Source organism: Neopsephotus bourkii, unplaced genomic scaffold (assembly GCF_033783945.1).
Source record: "Neopsephotus bourkii isolate Nb327-2 ecotype Australia unplaced genomic scaffold, CSIRO-AGI_Nbou_v1 NB_1060, whole genome shotgun sequence".
In the NCBI taxonomy this organism is placed as follows: Eukaryota; Metazoa; Chordata; class Aves; order Psittaciformes; family Psittacidae; genus Neopsephotus; species Neopsephotus bourkii.
Window position 1 is genome coordinate 1,806,659 of NW_026901548.1, and position 23,943 is coordinate 1,830,601.

At 50.3% G+C, this 23,943-nt stretch overlaps 2 protein-coding genes across 3 annotated transcripts; one reads left to right on the forward strand and one right to left on the reverse strand.

Moving 5' to 3' along the window:
• The first annotated feature begins 64 nt into the window (after nucleotides 1–64).
• Nucleotides 65–11,300, forward strand: OPRL1 (opioid related nociceptin receptor 1). Of its 2 annotated transcripts, none has more exons than XM_061361496.1 (4): nucleotides 65–127; nucleotides 577–838; nucleotides 8,801–9,156; nucleotides 9,422–11,300. In XM_061361496.1, exons 2-4 carry the CDS (start codon nucleotides 612–614, stop codon nucleotides 9,943–9,945), a joined length of 1,107 nt encoding a protein of 368 aa, XP_061217480.1. In that variant the 5' UTR covers nucleotides 65–127; nucleotides 577–611; the 3' UTR covers nucleotides 9,946–11,300. The 2 variants fall into 2 exon arrangements, with proteins under 2 accessions (XP_061217480.1, XP_061217481.1); XM_061361497.1 differs by having other exon boundaries at nucleotides 9,581–11,300.
• Nucleotides 11,301–21,942: 10,642 nt separating this feature from the next.
• Nucleotides 21,943–23,490, reverse strand: NPBWR2 (neuropeptides B and W receptor 2). The gene has a single exon (XM_061361721.1). The coding sequence runs from the start codon at nucleotides 23,076–23,078 to the stop codon at nucleotides 22,080–22,082; it is 999 nt and encodes a 332-aa protein (XP_061217705.1). The 5' UTR covers nucleotides 23,079–23,490; the 3' UTR covers nucleotides 21,943–22,079.
• Nucleotides 23,491–23,943: the final 453 nt, after the last annotated feature.

Consider the following 23,943-nt stretch of genomic DNA (forward strand, 5'->3'; position numbering starts at 1 on the left):
CGTGGGATCGGGGTGCAGCCCCTGCATCCCCGCCTGCGAGAGCAGCGCATCGCCCCCCCCAACACCACCGCCGTTATCCCCATCCTTGCTGCCTGGATGCGGCGTTAAACCGGAGACCCCCACCCAGGTAAGCGGCCAGAGGGGGCTTGGGTCCAACTTCGGGCTTTTCTTGCCCTGTTACGGGGATGGAGGAAGAGGGGGGGGGTGTTTGTGCACCAGCAGCAGGACGAGCCCCCCCCACCCTGCTCCGGTGGGAGGCTGCGGCAGCTCTTGGGGGGCACGGAGCGGGGGGCCCGGGGGCACAAAGGCGGATACGGGCACTGAGCGGCTAGGGTTGGAGCATGCAGGGCTGGCGCGGTGCAGCCCGCATGGCCCTGGATGCGGTGCGGAGACGTGCGTGAGCTCCCTGCGTGCTCGGGATGCACCAAGCGCTGGGGCTGCATCCCCCAAAACCGCTTCATAGGGAGGTTTGAAAGGGGGGGGGGGGGAATCGCCCTTCTCCTCCAGCACCTCTCACGCTTTGCTCTGGTCCTGGGCTACCCGTTGGCTCGGTGGGTCTTACAACTGTCTCTTCAGCGCTGCAGGTCCTTGGCACAAGCTGATGCTTCAGGATGGACCCGCTCTTCCCTGCCCACATTTTGGAAGACCCTGACCTGAGAAAGCTGCTGAATGACTCCTCTATGCTGAACCTCAGCTTTCTGCCCAGTAACTGGTTCAACAACGGCACGGGGGACAGCTTCCTGCCCCTGAGCATCAAGATCACCATTGTGGTTGTCTACTCCATTGTGTGCATCGTGGGGCTGGTGGGCAACTGCTCCGTCATGTATGTGATCATCAGGTAGGACACGCAATGAGGGGGGGCTCTGGGGAGGGCTGTGAGCAGGGCAAACCTTCCCCCTCGCTCCAAACCCCTGCTGTGGGTGAAGCAGGCAGGCGCTTCCCTGGCCATTGCAATGTGCTTTAGAGGTAATGATGTGGCATTTGCTTTATTGCTTTGGTTTTGTTTGTGTGTTTTTTTTCCCTTCCTAGGCTCTGATGAAGGCTCCCACCAGCTTTCAGCTGCCCTCTGGTGCCTCCTAAAGTTAAACCCAGAGAATGGAACAGAGCGATCAGATCTGCTCAAAAGAAACGAGGCTTTATTTTGCAGGGAGCCAGGGAGGGCAGTGTGATGGGAGCATCCCACTGCTGGACTTGCCATGGGACCTCTCCCTCCTGTGCCATGTCCAGCACCACAGCTGTGGATGCAGGTGCTGCTCCACCGGGATGCTGCTGCTTCCCAAAGCTAATTGTAAGGGAAGGAGGCTGCTGGGAGGCTCAGCTTCCCTTTTACAGGGGGGGAAACACTGGTGTGACTCCCCCAGCTCTTTGGAGGCCATAGATGTGAATGATGCGATGGCGTGCTGCAGAGTTGAGGGCAACTTCTCAAGCTCCTTTGCTTGGAGCATTCACCACCCCAGCAGCACTGTCCTGCAGCCTCCCTGCACATCACTCCTGGCATTTTGAGTGTCCCTGCCTGCTTCTGCTGTGCTTTAATTCTATTTCCTCGAATCAAACCCTGTTTCCTCCTGTAAGTACCAAGTAAGTTTATGCAGCTCTTAAGGTTGTGATTCTGTGTCACACACCAGCAAACTCCTTCTGATCTCAGTACCATGTGTGATAAGGAGTGAGCTTCCATTTCATACACATCCTGGTGCAGGTGGATGCTGCCAGCATAGAAAAGACGGAGTGGATTTGTTTTCTCCTCCAACAGAGGATGAAAACATTTAGCAGGCACCGGTGGGATTAAGTCTTGCTCCTGCCAAAGCAGCATCCCTTGGATGCACATAACTTGGCTGGGGTAGATGCTGCAGGATTAAGTCTTTGGTATCACAGGTTGGTGAACAGTGATTAAATCTCTGTTACAAGGGCAGAGCGACAGGGCTTGGAGCAAGCTGCTCCAGTGGAAGGGGTCCCTGCCCGTGGCAGGGGTTGGAGCTGGAGGAGCTTTAAGGTCCCTTCAACCCAAACCATCTATGGTGATTCTATGATGTTCATCAGGCTGCCTGTCCGTGTTCCTCCTGCCAAGGAGTTTATGGCAGGGATAAGGGATCCCGTTAGCCTTGGGGAGCCTGGAGATGGAGAGAGGTTGGCAGTGCACCAGTGCTCCACTGGAAGAGCTTGTGTTTGTTTGGTGCTGTAGCAGTCCCTCGAGTAGGCAGGGTGATAGTGGGTACATGTACATGTGGCGGGTAGCGAGGCTCTGGGAGGGAGAATCCCTTGTCCCACAGCGATGCCAACCAGGGTGTGTGGAGGGATGAGGAGTCCCTACCCCACATGTGACCCTTGAAGTGTAACCTTTGTGCTTGTGCCTTCTGGGTTTACTGGTTGGAAGCAGTTGAAAACTGAAGATGTCACCTCCATTTTTGCTAGGGCTCTGCCATTCCTTCCTTTTCCCTTTTATTTGGAACCCTCTGTATATGCAAAAAAAAGCCAGGAAAAGTTCAATTTTTTGGGTAATTCTTTTGGGGGATTCACCAAAAAAAACTTCTATATGAACCTGGAGGGGACCCTCGGATAATGTGTGCTGGGGAAGCCATAGAGTTAAGGCATTTGTACAAGCTGCTGGGTCTCCCCATCAGTGTGTCCTGGGGGTTCAGTACTAACCTGAGACTAACACTGGGCTATACCCAGGGAAATGACCCTTCTGGGTTCCATAATTACAACTTCTGGTTATCTCTGGCCAGGATTTTGCTCTCTTTGCCCTTACTTTTGAGGTCAGGAGCAGAGAAACGGGACTCAGTATCTCTAGCCGTGTACAGGAGGATGATGATGACTTCTCAAGCACACGTTTTCCTCCCCAAACCGGAGCGTTGGTGCTTCTGGGTTTCCTGCCTTAAAAGCATCTTTATTTCAGTAGGTTGGAAGCTGGTTGCTGGTAAGTCAGCATGGGGCTTGCGGGTCTTCATGGTCTATCTCTTCCATTAACTGGCAAAGCCTCTGTGCTGCATCCCTGTCACCTGTAGATAGGGTGTACCCTACAAAGCCTGGTTTTCGCTTTCCCTTTCCATGCTTGTATTTCACATCCCATAGGAAAACGCTGTGTTGTGTTCCAGGATGCTTCAGGACCATGAGCAGTAATTGCTTCCTGGTTTTGTGGGAGGTGGGAAACAGAGGCCAGTACCAGCACTTGAGGAAAGAGGAGGCGTGAGGAAGGTTTGGGGTTTGCTCCTCCTGGATGGGTGTTTTGTGGCACCAAGGGGAAGCGTTTAAGATGTCCCCATATTTCCCACAAGGATACAAATGCAAAGCCTCCCCTCTGCTACCTGGAGTGATTTAATCTATAGAGAGCAGTCATGAGCTGACTGTCAATCCCCTTCTAGTGCTGAGCAGCACTAATTGGAGGAGACCAAGAAGAGCTCTCATCAAGAACATGATTTCCTGGACAGTAAAGGGCCTATTGTGGAAACCTGCCTTGTCTGTGGCTTTGTTCTTGCTCATTGTGGAGCTCTTGCCAGTGGAGATAATGCCTCCGCTCCCTCCTTCCCCTTCCTCTCTTTGCTCTCTTCTGCACAGATTTCCTGTGCTGCTTTTTAATGGATGTGAAACAAGGGGTGAAGAGCACAAGGCAGAGAGGGTTTGGGGGAGACTGGGGGGGAATCCAGGCTGCTGTGGTCCCTCTTGGTTATGGACTGAACTGCTGGCCAAGAGCTTTGTTTTTAGGAGTGAAAGCAAAGGGGAAGAGGGATGTATTGTTCTTCCATTGGCTGACCCATGGGGCTGGAGGTGATGCTGACCCCGGTGTTGCTGCATGGGGTATGAGAAACCAGTGTGCCAGGGAAGGGACCAGGGCCAACATGCAGCTTCTGGTCCAGGAAGCCCTCTGTTATCCCTAGCTCCGTCATGCTGTGGTGCTCAGGAGTGATCATCCAGAGGACTTCCCCACTGTTGGCTCTGCTCACCTGGATCAGCCCCCATGGGAATGATGCCTTGTTTCTTTGCCATGGAAGCAATCTGTGGGAGCCCAGTGAAGCTGCTCAGCTCTCCCTAGTGAAGACCTCTGCTTCTGAGCGTTTAAAGCAGGTATTCAGGCAGAATAGGGCTGCAGGACCCTACATTTCCATTTGCTGCTTCCAGGTGAAGCCTTAGGAGGAGAGCTGAGATGTGATGGGGAGCTGCCTGCACCGGGCGGCTGTGCCAGCTGTTGCTCTGCTTACAAACTGCATCAGGCCCTGAGAACAGGGGTGGGGGCATCTGTCTGTGAGGAGATGAGGAAAATGAAGTTAATTAGGACCTTGCAGGGATGCTGCTTTCCTAACAGACAGCTTTCTAAGGGAAGAGCCTCGACCAGCTGCGTGTCCCGGAGCTGAAATTGAGTGAGTGTTTGATGCAGCGTGGACCTGGTGGGTGCTGGTGGGGCCATCTAAGACCTCAGCAGGCTCCACATCTGCCTCTGTTAGCTTTCCCTGGAAGAAAAAGGCTCACAGTAGCTGTGTCTGACCCTTGTGTCTGCAGTGTGTGCTGGAGGGCTCTCGGTGGGGTGAGTGTAAGGGTGTTACCCCTGTGGAGCAGTAATTCCATGGTGTTTAATATGGGACTCGGTTCCCAGTGCTCTTTCAGGGTCTGGGCAATCCCCAGCAGCATTCAGGGCATGAGCAGTTCAGCACAGGCAGACCTGGCCCATGAGCAGGGATGAGAGCATCTTGCTGCAGGATGGATGCTGATGAATGCCCTCTATGACCAAAGCAGCATCCTGGTGACCAGGCACCTGCTCAGGGATGTGTGAGCCCCTGGACCGGTTGCAGAGGCTTTTGCAGCAGCAACCACCCAATCTCTGCCCTCTGCACAGCAGCAACTGGGGCCGTGTCATGGCCCCATCCACACCAGTCCCTGGGGAGCACCTCAAGGAGGGAGGGCAGAGCTTGTTTTTCCTTGCTGTCACCTAAGGGCTCAAAGGGTAAGGCATTCATCTGTCCAAAGTGTGGGTGCTCGCCCTGGCTGGCCCAGGCCCCTTAACCCCTGCTGGTCACTCACCAGCCTGCCAGGTCATTGATAGGCTTTTATGTGCTGGTGTTATGGTCTCTTGTTGTAGCAGCTGGGTCGAAGTCCAAAGCAGTTTTAAACTTGTCCTTCTCAAATTGTCTGTTTTTTGAACCATGAAGAAGAAACCGTCTTGATTTGGGTGTTGTTGGGGGCTGTCAGGTGGTGATGGGAGCAGCAGCGATACAGAGAGCACGGTGTAGATGTATGGCTGGGGGGACGCACAAATCACAGTGGGATGTGCCAGATCAAACACCACCTTCTTGCAGCCTGGGTGCTAAGAGCAGGTTGGGCGCAGAGGTGGCAGGGAGCTGCACTGATTTCCATTGGCAGAGTGGGAGCAGCTCAGCGAGAATCCTCTCTGAGCCTTTTCTGCTCTGGTTTCCTTCTGTGTGTGTGTCCAAGGTTGGTGGCAAAGGCTGCCACGGATGCCATGGTGTGGTGATGGAGGTTGCCGCTCGAGGTGAACAGCGCTGTCTGCATCCTGATGAACAAAGAACATCGAAATCAAGAGGCTCTGAGAGGCAGGGAGCTCCTGGGGATAATGCTCATGGTCCAAGGCTTTGCTCTGGTGTCTGTAGCCCCATTTTGGGTTGTACTTCCTGGTCCTTAGCCTGGGGCATCAGGAGCTGCTTGCTGCCCTGCAGCTGGGTGGAAAGGAAGGAGTGATGCTAAAACAATAGCTCAAAACCCTGAGGGCTCAGCCAGGGACAAAATCCGTCCTTGTGAGAAACAGGACCTCAAAGCCCCATGTGTGGAAGAGCCGTTTCCTTCCTACCCATCTCCTCCTGTCCCAGACTGCAGGTTCCCCTTGCTGATGCAGAGCTTTGTTCCAGGTAGTACTCCTTAAGATGCATTTAGCCAAAAAGAGGGGGCAGCAGAGTCCTGAGCTCATATCCAGCCATCTTTCCTCTTAGGCTGGCCAACAGGAGAGCAGAGCAGCGTGGTGACTTCTGGAGCTGGATGGAGAGCTGAGAACTGCCCTGGGGGAGATGCTCCATTAGGAAATAGCCTCTGTGACCAAGTGCAAGAAAGTGGCTCAGCAGGGAGCTGCTGTCCTCATCTGTCCACAGCCTTATCTGCATCGGAGCTGTGCCATGGGGGGCAGCCGTAGGTGCTTCCTAAAGCCTGAGGGTTTAATTTGTCTTTCCTTTGAGGAGATTAAGAAAAGAGAACACTCTTGGTTCCTGCAGGAGAAGAAAAGGAGCTTAATCCACAGAGAAGTGATGGATTGATTTTTTTGTTTGTACTGAACATTCTGGAAATGTTGGGGAACAGTGGTTGGATGGGGTACAGGCTGTTGGCTCAGCGTGCACAGGAAGTGGAGCTAAGAGTAATTAAATAGGTGTAAATTAATCTCCCTGCCTTTTAAGAGCACAAAATCAACCTTAAAATGCCCTTGAAGGTGGGTCCGCATGGAGGGAGCGCAGGTTTCACAGGGCCAGGCTGAGTGACTGCATCTCCTTGTTGAGAAGGGCTTTGAAGGAGGGGTACCAGTGAGGTCCCTGCAATGGGGGGAGCTGAAGGTTTGCAATCCGCACAGCCCAGGCTCAGGGTGAGCTGAGATGCCCCTAACTTGTCTCTGTGCTAGGGATGCAGGAGTGTGCGTGGAGGCAGTGTTGTCCTCTATGGATGCTGGATGGGTCGTAGAGGTAGGTGGATCACTGTTTCTCCCACTGGAGAGTAAAGTTGCTCATCACTGTTCCAACCCTCAGCTGTTATTCATAGGGTCACAGAATAGTTAGGGTTGGAAAGGACCTTAAGATCATCCAGTTCCAATTCCCTCCAGTTATAACATCAGTTAAAGCAGTGGGGGTTAGAGGCAATGTTGATGAATTGCCTCCAAGGCCAGTCCTCTGGGAAAGATGGACTGGAACAAACTTGACCTTCAGGAAGCTTGAGCAAGCCCAGCTGGCTCTGAGAGATGCTGAGGAAGACAACAGCTCCCAGGAGACCTTTGCTAACAGTTTTAGATGGCTCTGAATAACCTGGAGCTGAGCTGACAATACTTCTTTCTGTGTGCGCTGATGAAGAGCACTGATTTCATTTCTTAATTTGAATTCCCCTCCTGCTGACCCAGAAGTGGCTGAATCCATTCACAGAACCATCTTCTCTCCCTGCTCCTGTGTAATTCTGCTTAGGAAGTCCCAGACACTAAAACCCTGGCAGCTGCCTGGTTGTGTTGGGTTTGCAGAGTGCTTGTTCACACCTTCACAATAGGAAGGACAAGGGTGTTTTTTCCTCTGCTGCTTTGGTTATATGAATTCATTTGATCTGGGGTAGCTTTCTAAGAACCCACTGTCTGCTGGGATTTCTGGGCCAGGAGGAGCCTGATTTGTGTGGGTAACACAAGCGTTGCCATCAATGTCCATCTCCAAACCCTTCACTTTGGCTTTCAAAGTCAAATATAGGATCATTTGTTCTTGCTTCTGAAGCCACTTTCAAACATCTGACTTCTAATACAAGCTGTAAAAGGGGTAAAAATACAGACTTTGTATTCTGGATCATGGATCCCCTGGCTGTTGTTCTTGCAAGCCTGGCTATGTCACTGTGCATCTCAGCAGAGTTCAGAGCATGGCAGTGGTAATGTTCCTCTAAGCATTCAAATAGCCTATCAAGAGCTAAAGCTCCGATCATCAGGGGAGGGCACGGTGCTGAGTACGGTTGTGGGTTTGCTGCTCTGAATCCATTTGACAAGAAAGAGCTTTTTAGGTATAATCAGAGCCTGTAATAATCTAACACGCATCAGACTGAAGACAGCGCCGTGGTTTATGGGCTCAGGTGTTACCCTCGGATGAACTTGTCCTCCCTTAATAACACACATCATTGTCTGCCATTTCTGGCAGCGGTTCTGTAAAGGCCATTAGGGTAGTAAATGATAGATGAGCTGTAGTTTTAAAATTATACCTATTTGAGCTCTTCTTTTGCTTGTGAGAGGAACATCTTGGAGCTGAAGTGTAAGATTCGGTCGCAGAACCACTGTTGGGTTCTCATTTCTGCAGACTCTGCATGTGTCCTTGGGTAGCTGACCGCATCTTTCTTTGCATCCTTTCCTATGTGTAAAAAAGGAGATGCTTTGCCATTGGAACAAGGTGAATCTTCCTTTGGGGTTGTCAGACTTAATACAGAATATGTTCTGTGCTTTGTCCTTTTGGCATTGACAAAACTCTTTGAAGTCAACTCAACTCATGCCTCTATGTGCAAACTATCCCCTTGGTTGGAAAGAACCATTGTGGTGTTGTATTTCTGATACAAACCTCATTCCTCACCAGTTCTTAGCTGCCACTGGCCAGAGCTGGCCACTTTACCCATTCTTACTTGGTAGCTCGCATTTGCCATCATCTTTGGCCCATGTGAGCCTATACAAAATAGCTAATGAACTTACCCCTGGTCCATATGATGCCTTTAAAATGAGCTTATTGGGTAAAGCTTTCACCAATATTTATAATAATGAAGCTGTATGTGATGATATCCTTACCGAAGGCATTTTCAGAGCTCATGGTCTGAGTTGACAGCCTCAGTCTTTCATGGTCTAAGGAACATACTTCTGCTGCCTGTGAAACTGATTGTGAAGGCACTGTTTGTGGTGGTGTAGGAGCTGGGTTGAGCTGCGTGTTGATAAACATGTGGGAGGTGGAAAGGAAAGGGTGTTGAATCTCTTGTTACGTAAGAAATATAGACTATCTCCTTCCTAAAGTGGCAAAATGCCCTCTTCACTAGGCTTCAATGCCTTACCCATCATGGTCAGGTGAAGCTCTAACCATTGTCCTTTCCTACATTGCAGATTCACCAAGATGAAGACAGCAACCAACATTTACATCTTTAACCTTGCTCTGGCAGATACCTTGTGTCTGATGACCTTACCCTTCCAGGGTACGGACACCTTCCTGGGCTTCTGGCCCTTTGGCAATGTCCTCTGCAAGATTGCCATCTCTATAGACTACTACAACATGTTCACAAGCACCTTCACGCTGACGATGATGAGCGTGGACCGCTACATTGCTATCTGCCACCCTATCAAAGCACTGGACATCCGCACTCCCCACAAGGCCAAAGTGGTCAATGTCTGCATCTGGGCACTGGCTTCCGTCTTTGGCATCCCAGCCATGGTGATGGGATCTGCAGAGAATGAAAACAATGGTCAGTAAAAACACATCCAACGGGTGGGAGGTGTTGGTGGCTGGAGAGTCCATGGGCTTGGGGCGGTGTTGGAGAGGGGGTACCACTTTCATTGGTGTGGTGAGCTCTCTGTTGTAAAGCCATCCTAACTCTTTGTGCCTTTGTCTTTGTGCATCACTGCTACTGCTTTTCCTGTATTAAACATGCCTAAAATGAACCTGCAGATGCTTTTCTTCTTGCTGTGGTTTTGCTGACCTTCCTTTCCTTCTTGTTTTTCCCCTCGCAGAAATAGATTGTCTGATTAAGCTCCCTTCACCTGTGGATTACTGGGATCCAGTGTTTGGCATCTGTGTCTTTCTCTTCTCCTTTATGATCCCTGTGTTGATCATCACCATTTGCTACAGTCTCATGATCAGACGACTCAAGAACGTCCGTGTCCTCTCAGGCTCCAAGGAGAAGGACCGCAACCTGAGGCGCATCACCCGCATGGTCCTGGTGGTGGTGGCGGTCTTCATCGTCTGCTGGACTCCCATCCAGATCTTCGTGCTGGTCCAATGCTTGGGTGCCAAAGCAGAAAGCGAGCTTGAGCTGGCCATCTCCTGCTTCTGCACTGCACTCGGGTATGCCAACAGCAGCCTGAACCCCGTGCTCTATGCCTTTCTAGATGAGAACTTCAAGGCGTGCTTCAAGAAGTTCTGCTTCCCCACCGCCTTCAGGACGGAGCTCCAGATGTCCAACAGGATGTGCAGCATCGCCAAGGATGTGGCTTACGCCTGCAAGAACTCGGAGGGGACTAACAATCCGGCCTGACTAGGCATGGAAATTCCCATGGTGGCTGTCGCCCAGCAGAGTCCAACCACCCCCACGTCAGAGCTGACTCAGATAACGGCTCTTTAGCAGGACCTCCAAAACTGAGAGGAAACGATGCTGGGGGTTGGGAAAACCGGAATCTGCAGGAGCAGGTGGAAAAAAGCCCAATTGATGCATTTTTAATTCCTGTGCTCCCTGCGCTGAGGAACGTGTTTGAAATCAGCCCTTTGATTGCTGCGAAACCCCGGTGGTTTCGCAGCATCGTTGAGAATTTGGGAATGAAGTGTTTAAACCAGGCATTGCTCCTGGGACTTACACTTTAGCTGCTGGGAGACAGGCAAAATACAGACTATTCCATTTCTCTCTTCGTCCCTGAGCTAAGATGCAAACAGCTCATGTGGCTCACCAGGCACTTCATTCTTGTAGCGTTGCTCCGAAATTAGACTTTGCTGAAGCCAGAGTGGGCAGCAGCCATCAGACAAAACCCAGGATCAGCTCCAGGATGAGTCATCGCGAAAGGAAGGATGCAGGGAGGGAGAGGAGGGAGCTGAGGGAATGGGAATTCAAACTGCCTTGTGGCTGAGAGCCTGGGGAGGACAACGCCAGCTCCTGCAGATGGGGTCTGCAGTAGAACCCACTGCCTCCAGTGCATTGGTGGTGAGAAGGGGCTGTCAAAACTGGTGAGTGTGGATCAGAAGAGGAGGAAGACAAGACACAAAGTGAACACAAATCCTTATTTACATGCTGCTATCACTTTTTAACCCTGTATTTCCATTGTAATAATGGACAGAATGTGTCTGTATATACGCATCTCTAGTGCCGTAGGTACGGCTGTATTGTAGGATTTCATCTTGCCAAGCATGCCTTGGGGTCCTTCCTCAGGGAGAGGAGGAAGGAACAAAGTGGCCTATATATACATGTATTTATGTACAGGGGATGACTATTTAGGAGAAGTCTGAAGGGCAACTCCTGCAGAAGATATGGACATTTCTGGTCAGAGGGGCAGCCTAAACCCATCCCATGTGCTCCACACGAGATAAGTGGTGCCCAAACTATCCAAAAGGTGGGGGTTTATTGGTTCTTACTTATTTGATAGAATGAGATCCATGATGCTGAGAGGACGTGGGAAATGCTGCTGAGGCACCACCCTCCTGCCAACCACAGATTGATTTTTCCTCTCCCAGTTGGCCAGAGCTTCATGGAAAATGAAATGCTCCATCATTTCACTTGATAATGGAAGCATTCCCACTGGGTGCCCTCTGTGCTGGTGGGGATAGCAGACCTGTGTTCTCCCTGTAGCGCATCGCCCCAGGGCAACCTGGCCAGTGATGCTGATGGGGAAGCAAAGCAATGATCTCCATCAACGCCAGAACCAGCAGAGTCTTCTGGGTTGTACAGATTTCATGTGAATATATTTATTGTGCTCTGGTCTATGAGATCCTGTGTTTTTAATGTATTGGTTTGCCAATATTTTAATGCTGTCACGTTGTTTATATATGCTGTACAAAAGAATCCGATGTTATATTTCTATGTAGGGTGTCTCCCTTTATGGCTGGGCTTAAAATATAGATGCCATTCCAGTGTCTTGCGTATAGGACCCAGATCCCTTGTAAACCGCTTGAGCTGGGAGGAATTTGATGCTGAATCTGGAGGGATCCCAGAGCAAACTTTGCAATTAGCACTTGGGTTGGTTACTATAGGAGGAGGAAGGAAATCTGGGCACTTGAAGCACTTTGCAATGGATGTTTATCCACCAGGAAATCTCACACAACCCTCAAGCATGCGAAGAAGACCTCACTGGGCTTTGCTTGCAGTGCCATTAGGGAGCAGGAGGGTGTTTGTCAGTGGCTGGGTAAGGAACAGCCACCCTCCCTTTGTGGTTCTTGGGGTTTTTAACAGATTTATGTTCTATGGAAAGAAAATACATATATACCAGTGTTTGGCATTTTTTTTTACTCCAGATTTTATTATAATGATGATGCTGCAGCAATCTCATATAAACAAGTACTCAATAAATGTGCATTTACTAAGCTTTTGGGTAATTCCGTGGCCCTTGCAGTGGATGTGTGTAGGCATTCTGTTCAATGCTCAGTGGAGTTTGTTATATGAAGAGCAAGAAAAACCTGAAAGCAAAAGCTTTATTGTACTGTGCCTCTGGAGTTAAAGGCTTGCGATGGGCTGTAGCGCAGGCTCTTTAATTCTCTTCTGCACTGGTTGTGTTGGTATGATTTCCCAGTTACCGCACTGTAAATGACAATTTCCTAGGTGGCTACTTGTGTGCTTTAATAAAGGAGAATAAAACCTCTCTACTTTGAATGATGTGGGTTGGAACCACTTCGCTGCATGCATCAGGGGATGATCTGCTGGGATCATAGAATCCCAGCCTGCTTTGGGTTGAAGGGACCTTAAAACTCATTCAGTTCCAGCCCCTGCCATGGGCAGGGACACCTTCCACTGGAGCAGCTTGCTCCAAGCCCCATCCTTGAGCACTGCCAGGGATGGGGCAGCCACAGCTTCTCTGGGCACCCTGTGCCAGTGCCTCATCACCTTCACAGGGTAGTTCTTCCTTATGGCTCTGCATGTGGGCTTATTTTTCCAGCTAAACCCACTACTGGGTGTATGGAACAACCCTGAAGCACCTGATCCCTTTTACTGAGGTCAGTGGACTCTTCTGTTGTGCAGGCAACAGGCAGCTTTCACATGGGCAGGGCAGCGATGCCAGCATCTCCCTGCTGTTGGAGGTCAAGTCTGATGCAGGATGGAAACAAGCTCTTCCCACATGCTCTCCCCACACCTCTGAGGAGTTATGGGGTTAGGCACCATCATGGAACCAGTGAGTTATGGAACTGGTCTGGAGAGAAAGCCGGAGCAATGTTCTGTAGCCAGGAAAGATGGATTAGCCAGCGCCATGTGCAATAAGGGAAGCGCTGTCTCTCTGCACAGAGATCAATATTCCTGCCCGGGTGGGTAAATATCAGGAAAGGATTTTTATTGGCAGTGGTGATCTTAGTTTAAAAAAAAAAGGCAAAAGAAAATTGGTGGGGAAATAGAAAAGGAAATCTTCATTTCTTTCCTAGCTCAGTTAATTAGAATTATCCAGGGGTGAGTTCTTATAGCAAAGCCATAAAGCAAAGTGCTTCATTCAGTATTATGGGGTTTATTAATGTACTAAATGTTCTCCCTGCTGCTGCTGGCTGGAGGCAACTGCTGGAAAGGCTGAGGAATGGATAAGCCGGGGGCTGAGCTCTCCCTTGAGTCACTCCTTGGCTCATGGCACTGCTACATCTGGTCAGATCTCTGCCTTTGGAAGGATGCTTTGCTGGTGCCGCATCTCCCTTCCTCTCCCCTTGCCCAGGCTGTTCAGCAGACAGCTATTCCCCAACACAAATCACAGTTGCTGAAAGCAGAAATTAAGGTGCACGATTTATACCTTCGCTGAGGTTTGGATGGTTTTATGCCATGGGATGAGTTTATCCTGGGAGGTGCTGAGTTACCCTTCACCGAGCTACAGGTCAGGCCATGGTCTGTTGGTTTGAGTGAGTATTCAGCTGAAATCCCCTGCCTCAAAGAGCTTTAACTGGGCTCTGATCTCTCTCTGGGTACTTTGGGATATCGGACATCGTTGCTGGGTAGGACACTGTGTGATGCCTCTCACCCTGTAATGCTTTACAGGAAGGTGGATGCTCTCCACAGCTATGGCTTCCTTGTGAGTAGAAAGGATCCTTGTATGGATCTTACTTCCTTGTGCATAAAAGGATGTCCAGGAGCCCTGGTGCTGCCACAGCCTTTGCTATCTGCTTAGAAGAGGGATTCTCCGACCTCTGGTAGCAGCAAAGTCTACCAGAAAGACTCCAGCTTGCTTTGCCCCTCATCTCCCTGTGCTTCCCTTCAATGATTTCTGTGGATATTCATGCATAAGGAAATTCCTCCTTCCTTCAACAGGGAGAACCTCCTTTGGACACATCCTGAGCTGCAGCCCTCACCGTGCATTCAGAGCTTCACATGGTGGCAGAGCTTCATCACTCTGGCTTTGCAGAACCACGCACATCCCTCCCAAACCTGCCCAGGGCTGTCTGAAGGACCAGTTCTTGCTCCCTGGCCTTCTCCTGTGCTGAGGAGAGCACAGTTATGATGTTATGGTGGGAGGGATGTTATGATGGGAGGGATGGAGGGTAGAATTCCATGCAGGGTAGAGGGAAATCTGCCCCAGCTTTATGGTGAAGAAGGCTTTTGAGGTGAGTGTTGGTGCTGCATGAGGAACAGAGATGGACTATGAGAAAGTAGAGCAAATGCTGTGTGATGCCAAGGGGTGTTTGGCATAGGGTGGTTTTGGGGATGGGGATCAGGAGCTCCTCCTTGCCATGGCTGAACTGATGCACATCTATTTTGAGTGGTCCACATTGGCTGCATCCATCTCCCCTCCCACCCGTTTAGACTGGGGTGCATCCCACCTTTGCTCAAACACACGATAACAGATGTGTTAAAACCATAACTCATTCTGCAAGGAGGAATATTAGGATTTCTCCAAGCAAAGGGACTGCTTGGAACGGGATCCACTGGGGTGGGTGCACTTCAGGTCAAAGAGCCCCACGACTCACAAACTCCCTTTGACCCTTTATTCAGTACCCTGAAGCCTGGATAGCTTGCACGACAGGGTGAAATAATCAATCAATAGAGCAACATGGTTATGTATCTTGGCAACGACGATGCTCATCAGCCATGTAAACCGACTTTGCTCCCTCTCCCTTAATGCAGTGAAATCCCAGCTGTCTGCAGCATGGGAGTGATGCCGGCTCCCTGTGGAGCTGGGGACACAGGGGGCTCTTTCCTACCTCCTGCCTCTCCTCCTGAACACCAGGTTTCTGCTCCAGCAATCCCAAACCTCACTGAATGCTCCCTGGGGTTGGAAGCGCACAATTAACACCCAACACCCCCTGGGATCACCTTCACCCCCTGGAGAACATCTTTGACTGTTTGGATCCTTAGGACTTTGGTCCTTCTGTGGTTAAGGGCCTCTGGGAGCAAACCCCATCACTCCGTGCATCACTTGGGATCTCCCTGAGTAATGAGCAGGTTGGACCATTTGTCAGTCTGTACAGCATTATTGTGCACATCCTTGCCTTTTGCTCCTGCCTTACTCTCAAATCCTTGTGCCTTTTGCAGTATCTAGGTGCTGGGTGGGAAATCCTACCTGCAGAGCCCACACTGGCAGCTATTACTGGAATGGGAGCTCTCATAACCTGTGCATCCAGCCCATTCCTGCAGCAGAACGTGGTTTTTCATCCATTGCATGTTACTGCTGTGAGGGGACGTAGCTCCTGTGTGGATGCTCCTCCTGCCTGCAGTGGCCAGGGAGAGCATCCGCTGCCTCCCTCCCCTCCAGGCTTGCAGCCAGGCAATATGGGCTAGAGCCAGGAGCCGAGCAGCACCAGCCCTGCCAAACAGCAGATTTCCAGTGCAGTGAAGGATGAATCTGCAAGAAACCAAGCAGGAAACTCGATGTTTTCCAAGGAAACCACTGATGGAATTAGCATCCTCCCTTGGTCTGGTGTTTGGTTGTGTCAGATCCCCTTTCCCATGGCCACAGAGGGGAGATCAGAGTTTGAACTGGCTCTGTCCGCTCTACAAACATTGATTTCCGTGCGTGATTTCAGCCTGCCATGTACAGTGAGTGCTCGTGCCATGCTGATTCATTCAGTGACAGGGAATAGAAACACAAGCTCTGGAGTCAATATGAGAGCAAGACTAATGGCTTTTTGGTCTGATTTCCCCCGTGTGAGGGGAATCCCATGTTGTGATTTGGCGACTTAATGTTTGTTCAGTGTTAGGCATTAGCAGCATCTTCTTCATGTGCACAGGTCGTTAGTTCACACATCTTGGACTTCCCCTCATCTCGACCTCGCACTGCTCCTGCTTTGCTTAACCACAGAGAACATTCCTGCACATAACCACTTGCCTCCAGAGGTGAAGTGTAAACCAGCAGACAATGAGCCCAGCCTCTGGTGCTGGTGTTTATCCTTGCTCCCTTCCTTCCGTGGTGCCTTGGAGATGGGGATGGAAAGGGGACCAGGGCTGATCTCCCTGCAGTTTGCTTTGACGTCTGCACTGGGGTTTAGTTTCAATGTGCTGCCTCTTGTCTTCCAAGGAGTGTGTGTTAATGATGCCCATGTAGGATGGGCTGGCTCTGACCTTCCCTATCCCTGGCTCCTGGTCAGCATGGGTGAAGGAGCTCAGCCAAGAGTGACCCATGGCATGGAGGAGCCCTCTCTCCATTGAAGACTAAGAGAAGTGTAATTACATCCACAGCATTCCATCAATACCGAGCAGCAGCGCGCTGCGTCTCAAGGGAGGTTTCCCACTGTGCTGAAATCTGACCTGATTAATTACCAGCCTCTGATCTCATCGGAGGGGTAAGTTCATGAAACCGAGTCCTCATTCCTCTGCTTTCCATAGTCAGCTGCCCACTGGGCTTTGTGCCGTGGATGCTTTGGACCTCAGAAGCCCTCAAGGTGTCTTATTCTGCTCTATGTGCAGGAGAAGGGGAGGGGATGGAGGGGATGGAGACCTGCACGAGTCCTGGTGAAATTCCACCTCTGGAAAATGGGGACAGTTGAAGGTCTTCTTCCCAAACTATGGTTTGTTTTCCCCTTGCTGGGAATTAGCCCTTCCCAAGTGGGATGCTGTGGATGTGCCAGAGCCCACATCCCTGCCAGAGAGGGGACATTCAGGTGGGTGCTTTAGAGCCATCATCAGCCTTCAGTGCATCCCAGGTTGCTCATCTCCCCTTAGGAGAAGCTTTCCAGCCTCTCCATCTATGCAGTGAGCAGCAGCCTTGGCTGGAGGCACTTGGGGGAGTGCCTGGTTTTTATCTAGACATCAAATATTATGTATTAGGAAGGGAAAATAGCCACTAAACAGCCCTTGAAGCTTGGGGCTTGTTTCTCATTCTACTCTGAGAGCTTTGTTGGATAATTGTGTACTTCTCCCAGAGAAAACAGAGCAATTGAGGCTCGTAATTAAAAGCTATTCAGACAGCTTTGATCTTTCCCTCTGCATCTTCACTTCCCAAACACAAATGCCAGCAGCATCTCTTGGCAATGTTTGCTGTCGCTATTCTTGGTGTTTGCCTTTAAATTAACTCCTCTTCCTCCTTCCCAGCAAAAGGGAGGTGGGGGAAGAGGAATGCAGCAATGGGGCTTTACAAGAGGGGTTTCTTTGGGAAGATTATGGGGGTTTTGGAGGGTGTCTGGTGTCCTATGATGGCAGTAAGTGTGGAGCTGTTCTGGAGGCCTCACTGCTGCCTTAGATCAAGGGTTTATCACCCCAAAACCAGCCCTGGGTCCAGCATCAGCTGCAGGGGTGGTATAAATGCAATGGGACCATGGTCTGTTCTGGACATGGGACAGGGAGATGCCAGTGCTGTGTCCCCACAGAGGGTCCTCAAATGATGTCCTGAAAGAGAGATCAGGAGCCAGCCTGGGGAGTCCCCTTGACTTCAGCATCAGGTGGGGATGTCAAGCCTTGGACCACAAGCTCAATAGGAGTGGACGTGATGCTGCTGTGGCCAAGAAAGCCAACAGGATGCTGGGTTGCATCAACAGGAGCATCACCATCAGAGATGAAGATGTCACCATCCAGCTCCGCTCTGTACTTGTCAGGCCTGGGATGCTGTGTTCAGTTTTGGTCCCTGTTCTACAAAGCCCATGATTCTATGAACCTTGGGGTGCTGAGACCTTCTGAAGCACCAAACCAGGCTTGTTTCTCCCAGAAGCAGCAGTAAAGCCAGAGCGTCACCATTTCCTCAGGTTTGCATTGGGAGCATCAATGGCACGTTAGCACTGATCATCCCCAATCGAGATAACACCCAGGGGCTCTCAGCATCCCGCAGATGACAAGGCAAGTGCAGGCTGTACAGAAAAGGGACAAATTCTCTCTCTTGGATTTCTTTCAACAGTCCCCTCTAGAGACCCTTCTGCTTCGTATCTTCTTTATTCCAAGGTTTTGCTCATCCATTTTTAATCTCTTTTTGGTTTTATTCTTTTCCCCATCTAAAGATGCTTCTGAGAGCCGGATCTGCATCCCTCAGTGGGGTATTATTTCTTTTCTCACCCGAAATCGTGACCAACAGCAGGAGACAGTGTAAGACTGTGTAAGTACCAGGGGATTACAGCTTCGGAAGGGGGAACAAGCTGCAGCACAGCTCGGATGAGGACAATTGATTGAAACAACCTTTATTACTTGCTGCAGCACAAAGACTTAAAAAGCAAGAGCAATTTCCGATCCCTGCCTCTTATCTCAGCTGCCTTTAAAGCCTGTAGTGGGAATATGAGCCCTGTATGAGCCCTAATTCCTGCTCCTGGGGTGGAAAATGGCTTCTTCTCCCTCACACAAGGATGATGAAGCGGACTCCTCCTGGGCTGTTGGTCCCTATGGGTGCAGCCGCAGGAAAGGCGATGTACTTCCCGTAGAGGGGGATGCAGGAGCTTTGCTGCAGTGGTCAAGAGCAAGCAGAAAGCCTTCAGCTCCTGCTGTAACCAGGGAGCTGCGAGGTTACCCAGCACCTTTGCCCTCATTAAACCATCCTGGACTGTCCCGGAAGGATATTGCCCTGGCTTTGCAGCTGAGCTGGCTTCCCAGGAGGCTGGGATGGGGGTCAGGATGGGAGGGAGCTGTGTGCATCCCTGATTCAGCCTCCGGGCACCGCACGGACCCTGCAAGGGATGCTTGTTTAGACAGGGGTTTATTCAGTGAGCTGTTAAGGGGATTTAGTTCCCTGCTTCCAGCCATCAGGATGCAGCTGATGTGAGATGCTGCGATCCGCAGCAAACCAGCCCCTGATGAAACTCAAGCGGAGGAGCCGTGCACAGGGATTCCCTGGGGTGAACCTGTGCGATGTGCAGGCAAGCATCTCAAAGGTGGGTTTTGCCCTCTGGTCCCGTGCTCTGGGGTTCATCCCAGGCATGTTCAACCCCTGTTTGCAGGGGGTTTGCAGGCAGCAGCCTGTGTGTGAGGCTGAGCAGCACTGTGAAGATCCAGCGATGCTGAGCTGAAAGCAGAGAGTGCCGCTTAGTGCCGTCGGGCTGAAACACAAGGACCCACCGGTTAGCTCGGTGCACCCATGGGCCACAGAGCCCTTTCTAAGCACGGGGGGAGACCTTGGCCAATGCAAAACTCTTCTTTCCTTGTCCCCTTGCACCCCTCAAGAGCAAAGAGGAGCTGAGCATCTTATTCAAGCACAGATGAAGGCAGGATGCTGCTGTAAGAGGAGATGCTGAGAGATGGGGATGTTCATCCTCACGGAGAAAGGGATCAGCAATATAAGCAATACCTGTAAATGCTTGATGGAGGGTGCAGGGAAAAAAGAGCCATGCTCTTCTCAGTGGTATTTAAGAGGCACAAACTGAAATATGGGGAATTGCATTTAAACATAGAAGGGGGAAAAAAATCCTTGTGGGAGTGGTGAAGGACTGGAACAGGTTGTCCGGAGGTTGTAACATCTCCATCCTCAGAGACGTTCGAACAGGAGCAGAGACAGCCCTGGGCACTCTGCTCTAGGTGACCGTGCTTGAGCAGGGGTTAGACTGGGGGATCTCCATCCTCAGCCCCTCTGTGATTCTGTGACAGTCGTGACATTGATTTCACTGGGATACTGTCAGGTCTGAAAGCGGGTGACCTACCCTCGAAAAGTCCATTGAATGCGATGTATCAGGTTTTCCACTTATAGGTGCATCCTTTCCACCTATCAGGTGCATCCTTTGAGCCGGTTTCCTGCACTGAGAGGTTTTTCCATATGGGAAGCGCGTTGCCAGCAGGTGGCAATGCTGCTAAAGCAGTGGGTACCCCCCTTCATGCAGGCTGGCTCAGTCCCCCGTTATGCTCCAGGGGGGTCATGCAACACCTCTGCATCCCTCATCTGCTGCTGGACCTGTCTCCTTTCCCATAAAGGTCAGCCAGGACCACAGCACCCAGCTTTCCTTCTGGAATTAACCACCCATATGGTCCTCAGTCCCCTATTTTCCTCCTTTTCCCCACATTCCTTGGGTCGGTAGGTACCTCTTGAGAGCCATTAGCACCTTCTGATTAGAGCTGATCTCTTCCCTCCCTGTTGCTCCTCTTGTGGCTGGGGCTTGCTAAGCATCGCTCCACACACCTCCATGTGCAAACACACACACACTGCTAGGACCAGGCTTTGAACAATCCTTGTGTTTCATAGGATTGTAGATGATAGAACCATGGAATGGCTTGGGTTGGAAGGGACCTTAAAGCTCATCCAGTTCCAACCCCCTGCCATGGGCAGGGACACCTTCCACATGGTTTAGTGGTAGCTGCAAGGTGGAGCTGATGGGAAATAGAGAAGAACCATGAAACTCGGCTCAGTGGGTGCTAAACCTGGGGTTTAAGATGATAGATTAAGGTCCCACCACTGTGGTTTGCTCTCCATGAGGCTGGCTGAGACTGGGGATCCAGCTCTTGATCATTACAGCAAGGCAATGTTACATTGGGTATCAAAAACTCCTGGGCAAGTTTCAATCTGGAGGAATGCCTCCTTCACTTTGATTCCCAAGTTAACCCCTTCAGTATGGGGAAGGCTGCACAAGAGATGGTGTATGCACAAATCTCTTCTGGTTTTCCAAAGGGGAAGAAGCAAATCGCCATCCTGCTGTGCTGAAGGTTAATTTTGGTGTTGGGGGCACTGATAGGGTTTGATTGCCCTGAGGGGCCTCACCTGGTGTCTCCACCCTCACCCATTGCTCCGGGGGCTATTTAAGATGAGCCCTGCACCTTCCAACCCAGTTCTCTTGGAGGGATCCTTGCTTCCAGCACTGGCTCCTGTATGGATTTTGGCCTCACATTGCAGCCCTATCTCCAGCTCCATGTTCTGGATGGACTTCGGATGACTGCTGGATGTAGCTTGTCTGGTATGTGTGATACAGCTCCTGTCTAGACCTGTTTGTAGCCCCATGTTTTACTCATTTCTGGTGAAATTTGGGCAGAAAAGAGCCCATATTTGGTGCTTGTGGACCTGGAAAAGGCTGGAGAGAAAAGGGTTAGCTGAGACAGCCCTCCTTAAACCAGTAACAGGTACCCTGCAGTGTGATGAGCCCTGCTCACCTCTACCACCATGGGTTTAGTGGTTGAGAAAGCTTTTGGTATGGTGTTTCTGATTCTTCCTTTCAAATCCTGGTTCTGTTGATGTGCTTTTGCTCTTTACCTGTTAGAAAAGGAACAGTCACTGCGGTTCTTGCTAGAGGTTTTCTTGTGGCTTCCAAAACACCTTAATTTTGTTACTGTTCTATGACTATGGCATTTTACAGTAGGTAGAATGTAATACATAGCAAAGATATGGGATACGCAGCATCGGTTTTCTCTGGTGAAATAAGAAGCAGTCTCTCTTTTTCCTGTGAGGTTTATTTCATTACTCACTCTTAAATAAATAGATATTTGACACTTAACAGGAACAAGGAGTTAAAAATAACTTCTAACACACATTCCCACAGTATTTTTATGGTGTTTAACACACAAGACCCCAGTCTTGCTTTTGGTTTAAATTCCATTCGTGTTAACAGCTCAGGAATGAGGGAATAAGGGGTAGAAACCAAACATCCCTCAAAAGCACAGCCATAACACACATATGCATGTATGTGGATGTGAAAATGGTTTGTTTTCCAAATACCCATCTGGCACCCTCTGTTTGGTTTATTGATGTTCCATTGGAAGTGCTCATTAGCTCTGCTTCATGAAGCAATCCTCTGCATAACAGCTCTTGGGGACTGAGCATGGTATTAGTCTGAGAACCCTTCTCCAGCTTGTCTGTGCTGTACAGCAGATGGCAGTAAAGGACCACAGTGCAGTAGATGTGTCTCTGAAAAGGACCTTTTCTGCCCTTAATGCTTCAGAGTGTGTGGTTAAAACTAACACTATAGAAATGGTGCTTTGAGACATGGGAGGCGCAGAGAGGGAATAGGCAAGAGCTGCAAGTAAGCAGGACAAACCATGTGAGTGGTAATGATACAGACACATTCATTACACATAAGTGAAAGAAAGAACATTGTGTGTTCATTGACCACCCCTTAGTCTGCAAAGCTGCCCTTCAGAGCCATGGGAGGGAAGGGATCTGAGCCTCAATCCGGTGCTCAGGAAGTTCTGCATTCCAGCATCTTCCGGAAACTCTTCCGGAAGCTGTCATCCAGGAAAGCGTACAGGAATGGATTCAGGCAGGAGTTGGCATAGCTTAGGCTGGTGATGAAGTAGGATATGCCAATGACCATGGAGGTCTGGGGCAAGTCAGTGGTCAAAGCCACAATGGTGGCCAAGTGGAAGGGGGTCCAACAGAAGAGGCACACAGCCAGGACTATGAAGACCATGATAGTGACTTTCTTCTTGGCTTTGTCCAGGGCTTTAGCATTAGAGTTCAAGTGCATGTTCCTTAGCTTGTAGAGCATCATGGTGTAGAGGATGCAGATGGTGGATACTGGAATGGCAAAGCCGAGGATGAGGGTATAGATCCTGCTGGCTTTGAACCAGAACCTTTCGGGCTTGGGGAAGTTGAGACCACAACTCTTGATCTCCAGGTCATCTATGTAGACGTTGGCAAAGATGATGAAAGGGAGAACTATGATGGTGACTAGGATCCAGATGCACAAACTGACAATCCTGGCTGCCCGGTATGTGCGATGTGGCATCCTCTTGGACCTGACTGTAGCCAGGACAACCAGGTACCTGTCTATGCTCATCACTGTCAGGAAATAAATGCTGGAGAAGATATTGTAGTGGTCTATGGACAAGATGACCTTGCAGAGGACTTCTCCAAAGGGCCAGTAGTGAAGGAGGTGTTCAGCAATATTAATGGGCAGGACAAGTGTGAACAAGTCATCAGCTATAGCAAGGTTCAGGATGAACATGTTTGTCACAGTCTTCATCTTGGGGGCCTTGAGGATCACGTAGATGACGGCAGTGTTGCCTGTGAGCCCAACAGCACAGATCACAGAGTAAATCACGGGGAGGACAACGTAGAAATCGGCTGCCTGCTCTTGGAAGGTCAAGTTGAAGCTCATGCTGTTGTCCAGGTAGCAGCTGTTGCCTGCATTGCTGCAGGTGCTGTTCGGATCGTCCCAAAGAGAGCTGTTTCCCATGCCTGCTGGTCACAAAGCACCCTGGGTGGTCATTAAAAGCCTCACTAGCCCAGATGAGAACCTCTTCTTGCATGAGAAGCAGCTGCTACTCCATTGAGAAGTGGCCGATTCCCAAGGGGTGGGTTGTGAGGCAGCATGGACCATACAACTTACCTCTGCTGTCACCCACCATTGGAGGAGTTAGAACTTGAAGTGATCAGGAGGAAAAACCCCTATTGAAACACACACATAAGGCTCCATGAATGAAAGAAATGAGGATTATAACTCCTTCCCTCAGTCACGGAACTCGGAGAGCATCCCGGTGAGCTTTGGCTTTTCTTTGCTGGGGAAGTCAAGTGGCTCCAGTGGAACAGTCTGCAGTAGGAGTCCTGGGGGTGGCAGGAGCAAGGAGGGCAGAGAGGGAGCTTTGTGCCTGGTCTGAAGGGGCGATGCTGTTTCACTTCCACAGCGCTTGCTTTTCCATGCCGGAGCAGAAGCGTTGCAGTGTTTAATCAGTGCCTTTGTGTCGGGTTCCCACTCCTTGCATTGACTGAGATTTCACACAGTGAAGTTCCTGAGACTCCCAGGGTCCCCTGGCAAAAGAAGGAGGGGAGGAAAATAGAGTTCAAGGAGTGTTGCCAAGGTAAAGGTTAAAGGGGCTTAACCTGTAATTTAAGTAATTCTTTAAGCAACATGGTTATGATCTTACTCAAAACGAAGTCCATCCCCACTGTAAATTGCTGTGGCAGCACATAGAACACGGCACAGGTGGGACAGACAAACCTGGAAATCCCAAAAGTTGAGGATTATTTAGGGAAGGGGGGGGGGGGGGAGAAGTGCCCTGAAAGCAAATCCACTTGAAAGTCAAAGCAAGCATTACCCCATC

Excerpts from the sequence above, each read along its gene's own strand:
- OPRL1 (XM_061361496.1), top strand. The coding sequence starts at position 612 with ATGGACCCGCTCTTCCCTGCCCACATTTTGGAAGACCCTGACCTGAGA. Across the intron at positions 839-8,800 it reads GTCATGTATGTGATCATCAG|ATTCACCAAGATGAAGACAG; the intron begins GTAGGACACGCA and ends CCTACATTGCAG. Across the intron at positions 9,157-9,421 it reads TGCAGAGAATGAAAACAATG|AAATAGATTGTCTGATTAAG; the intron begins GTCAGTAAAAAC and ends TTCCCCTCGCAG.
- NPBWR2 (XM_061361721.1), bottom strand. The coding sequence starts at position 23,078 with ATGGGAAACAGCTCTCTTTGGGACGATCCGAACAGCACCTGCAGCAAT.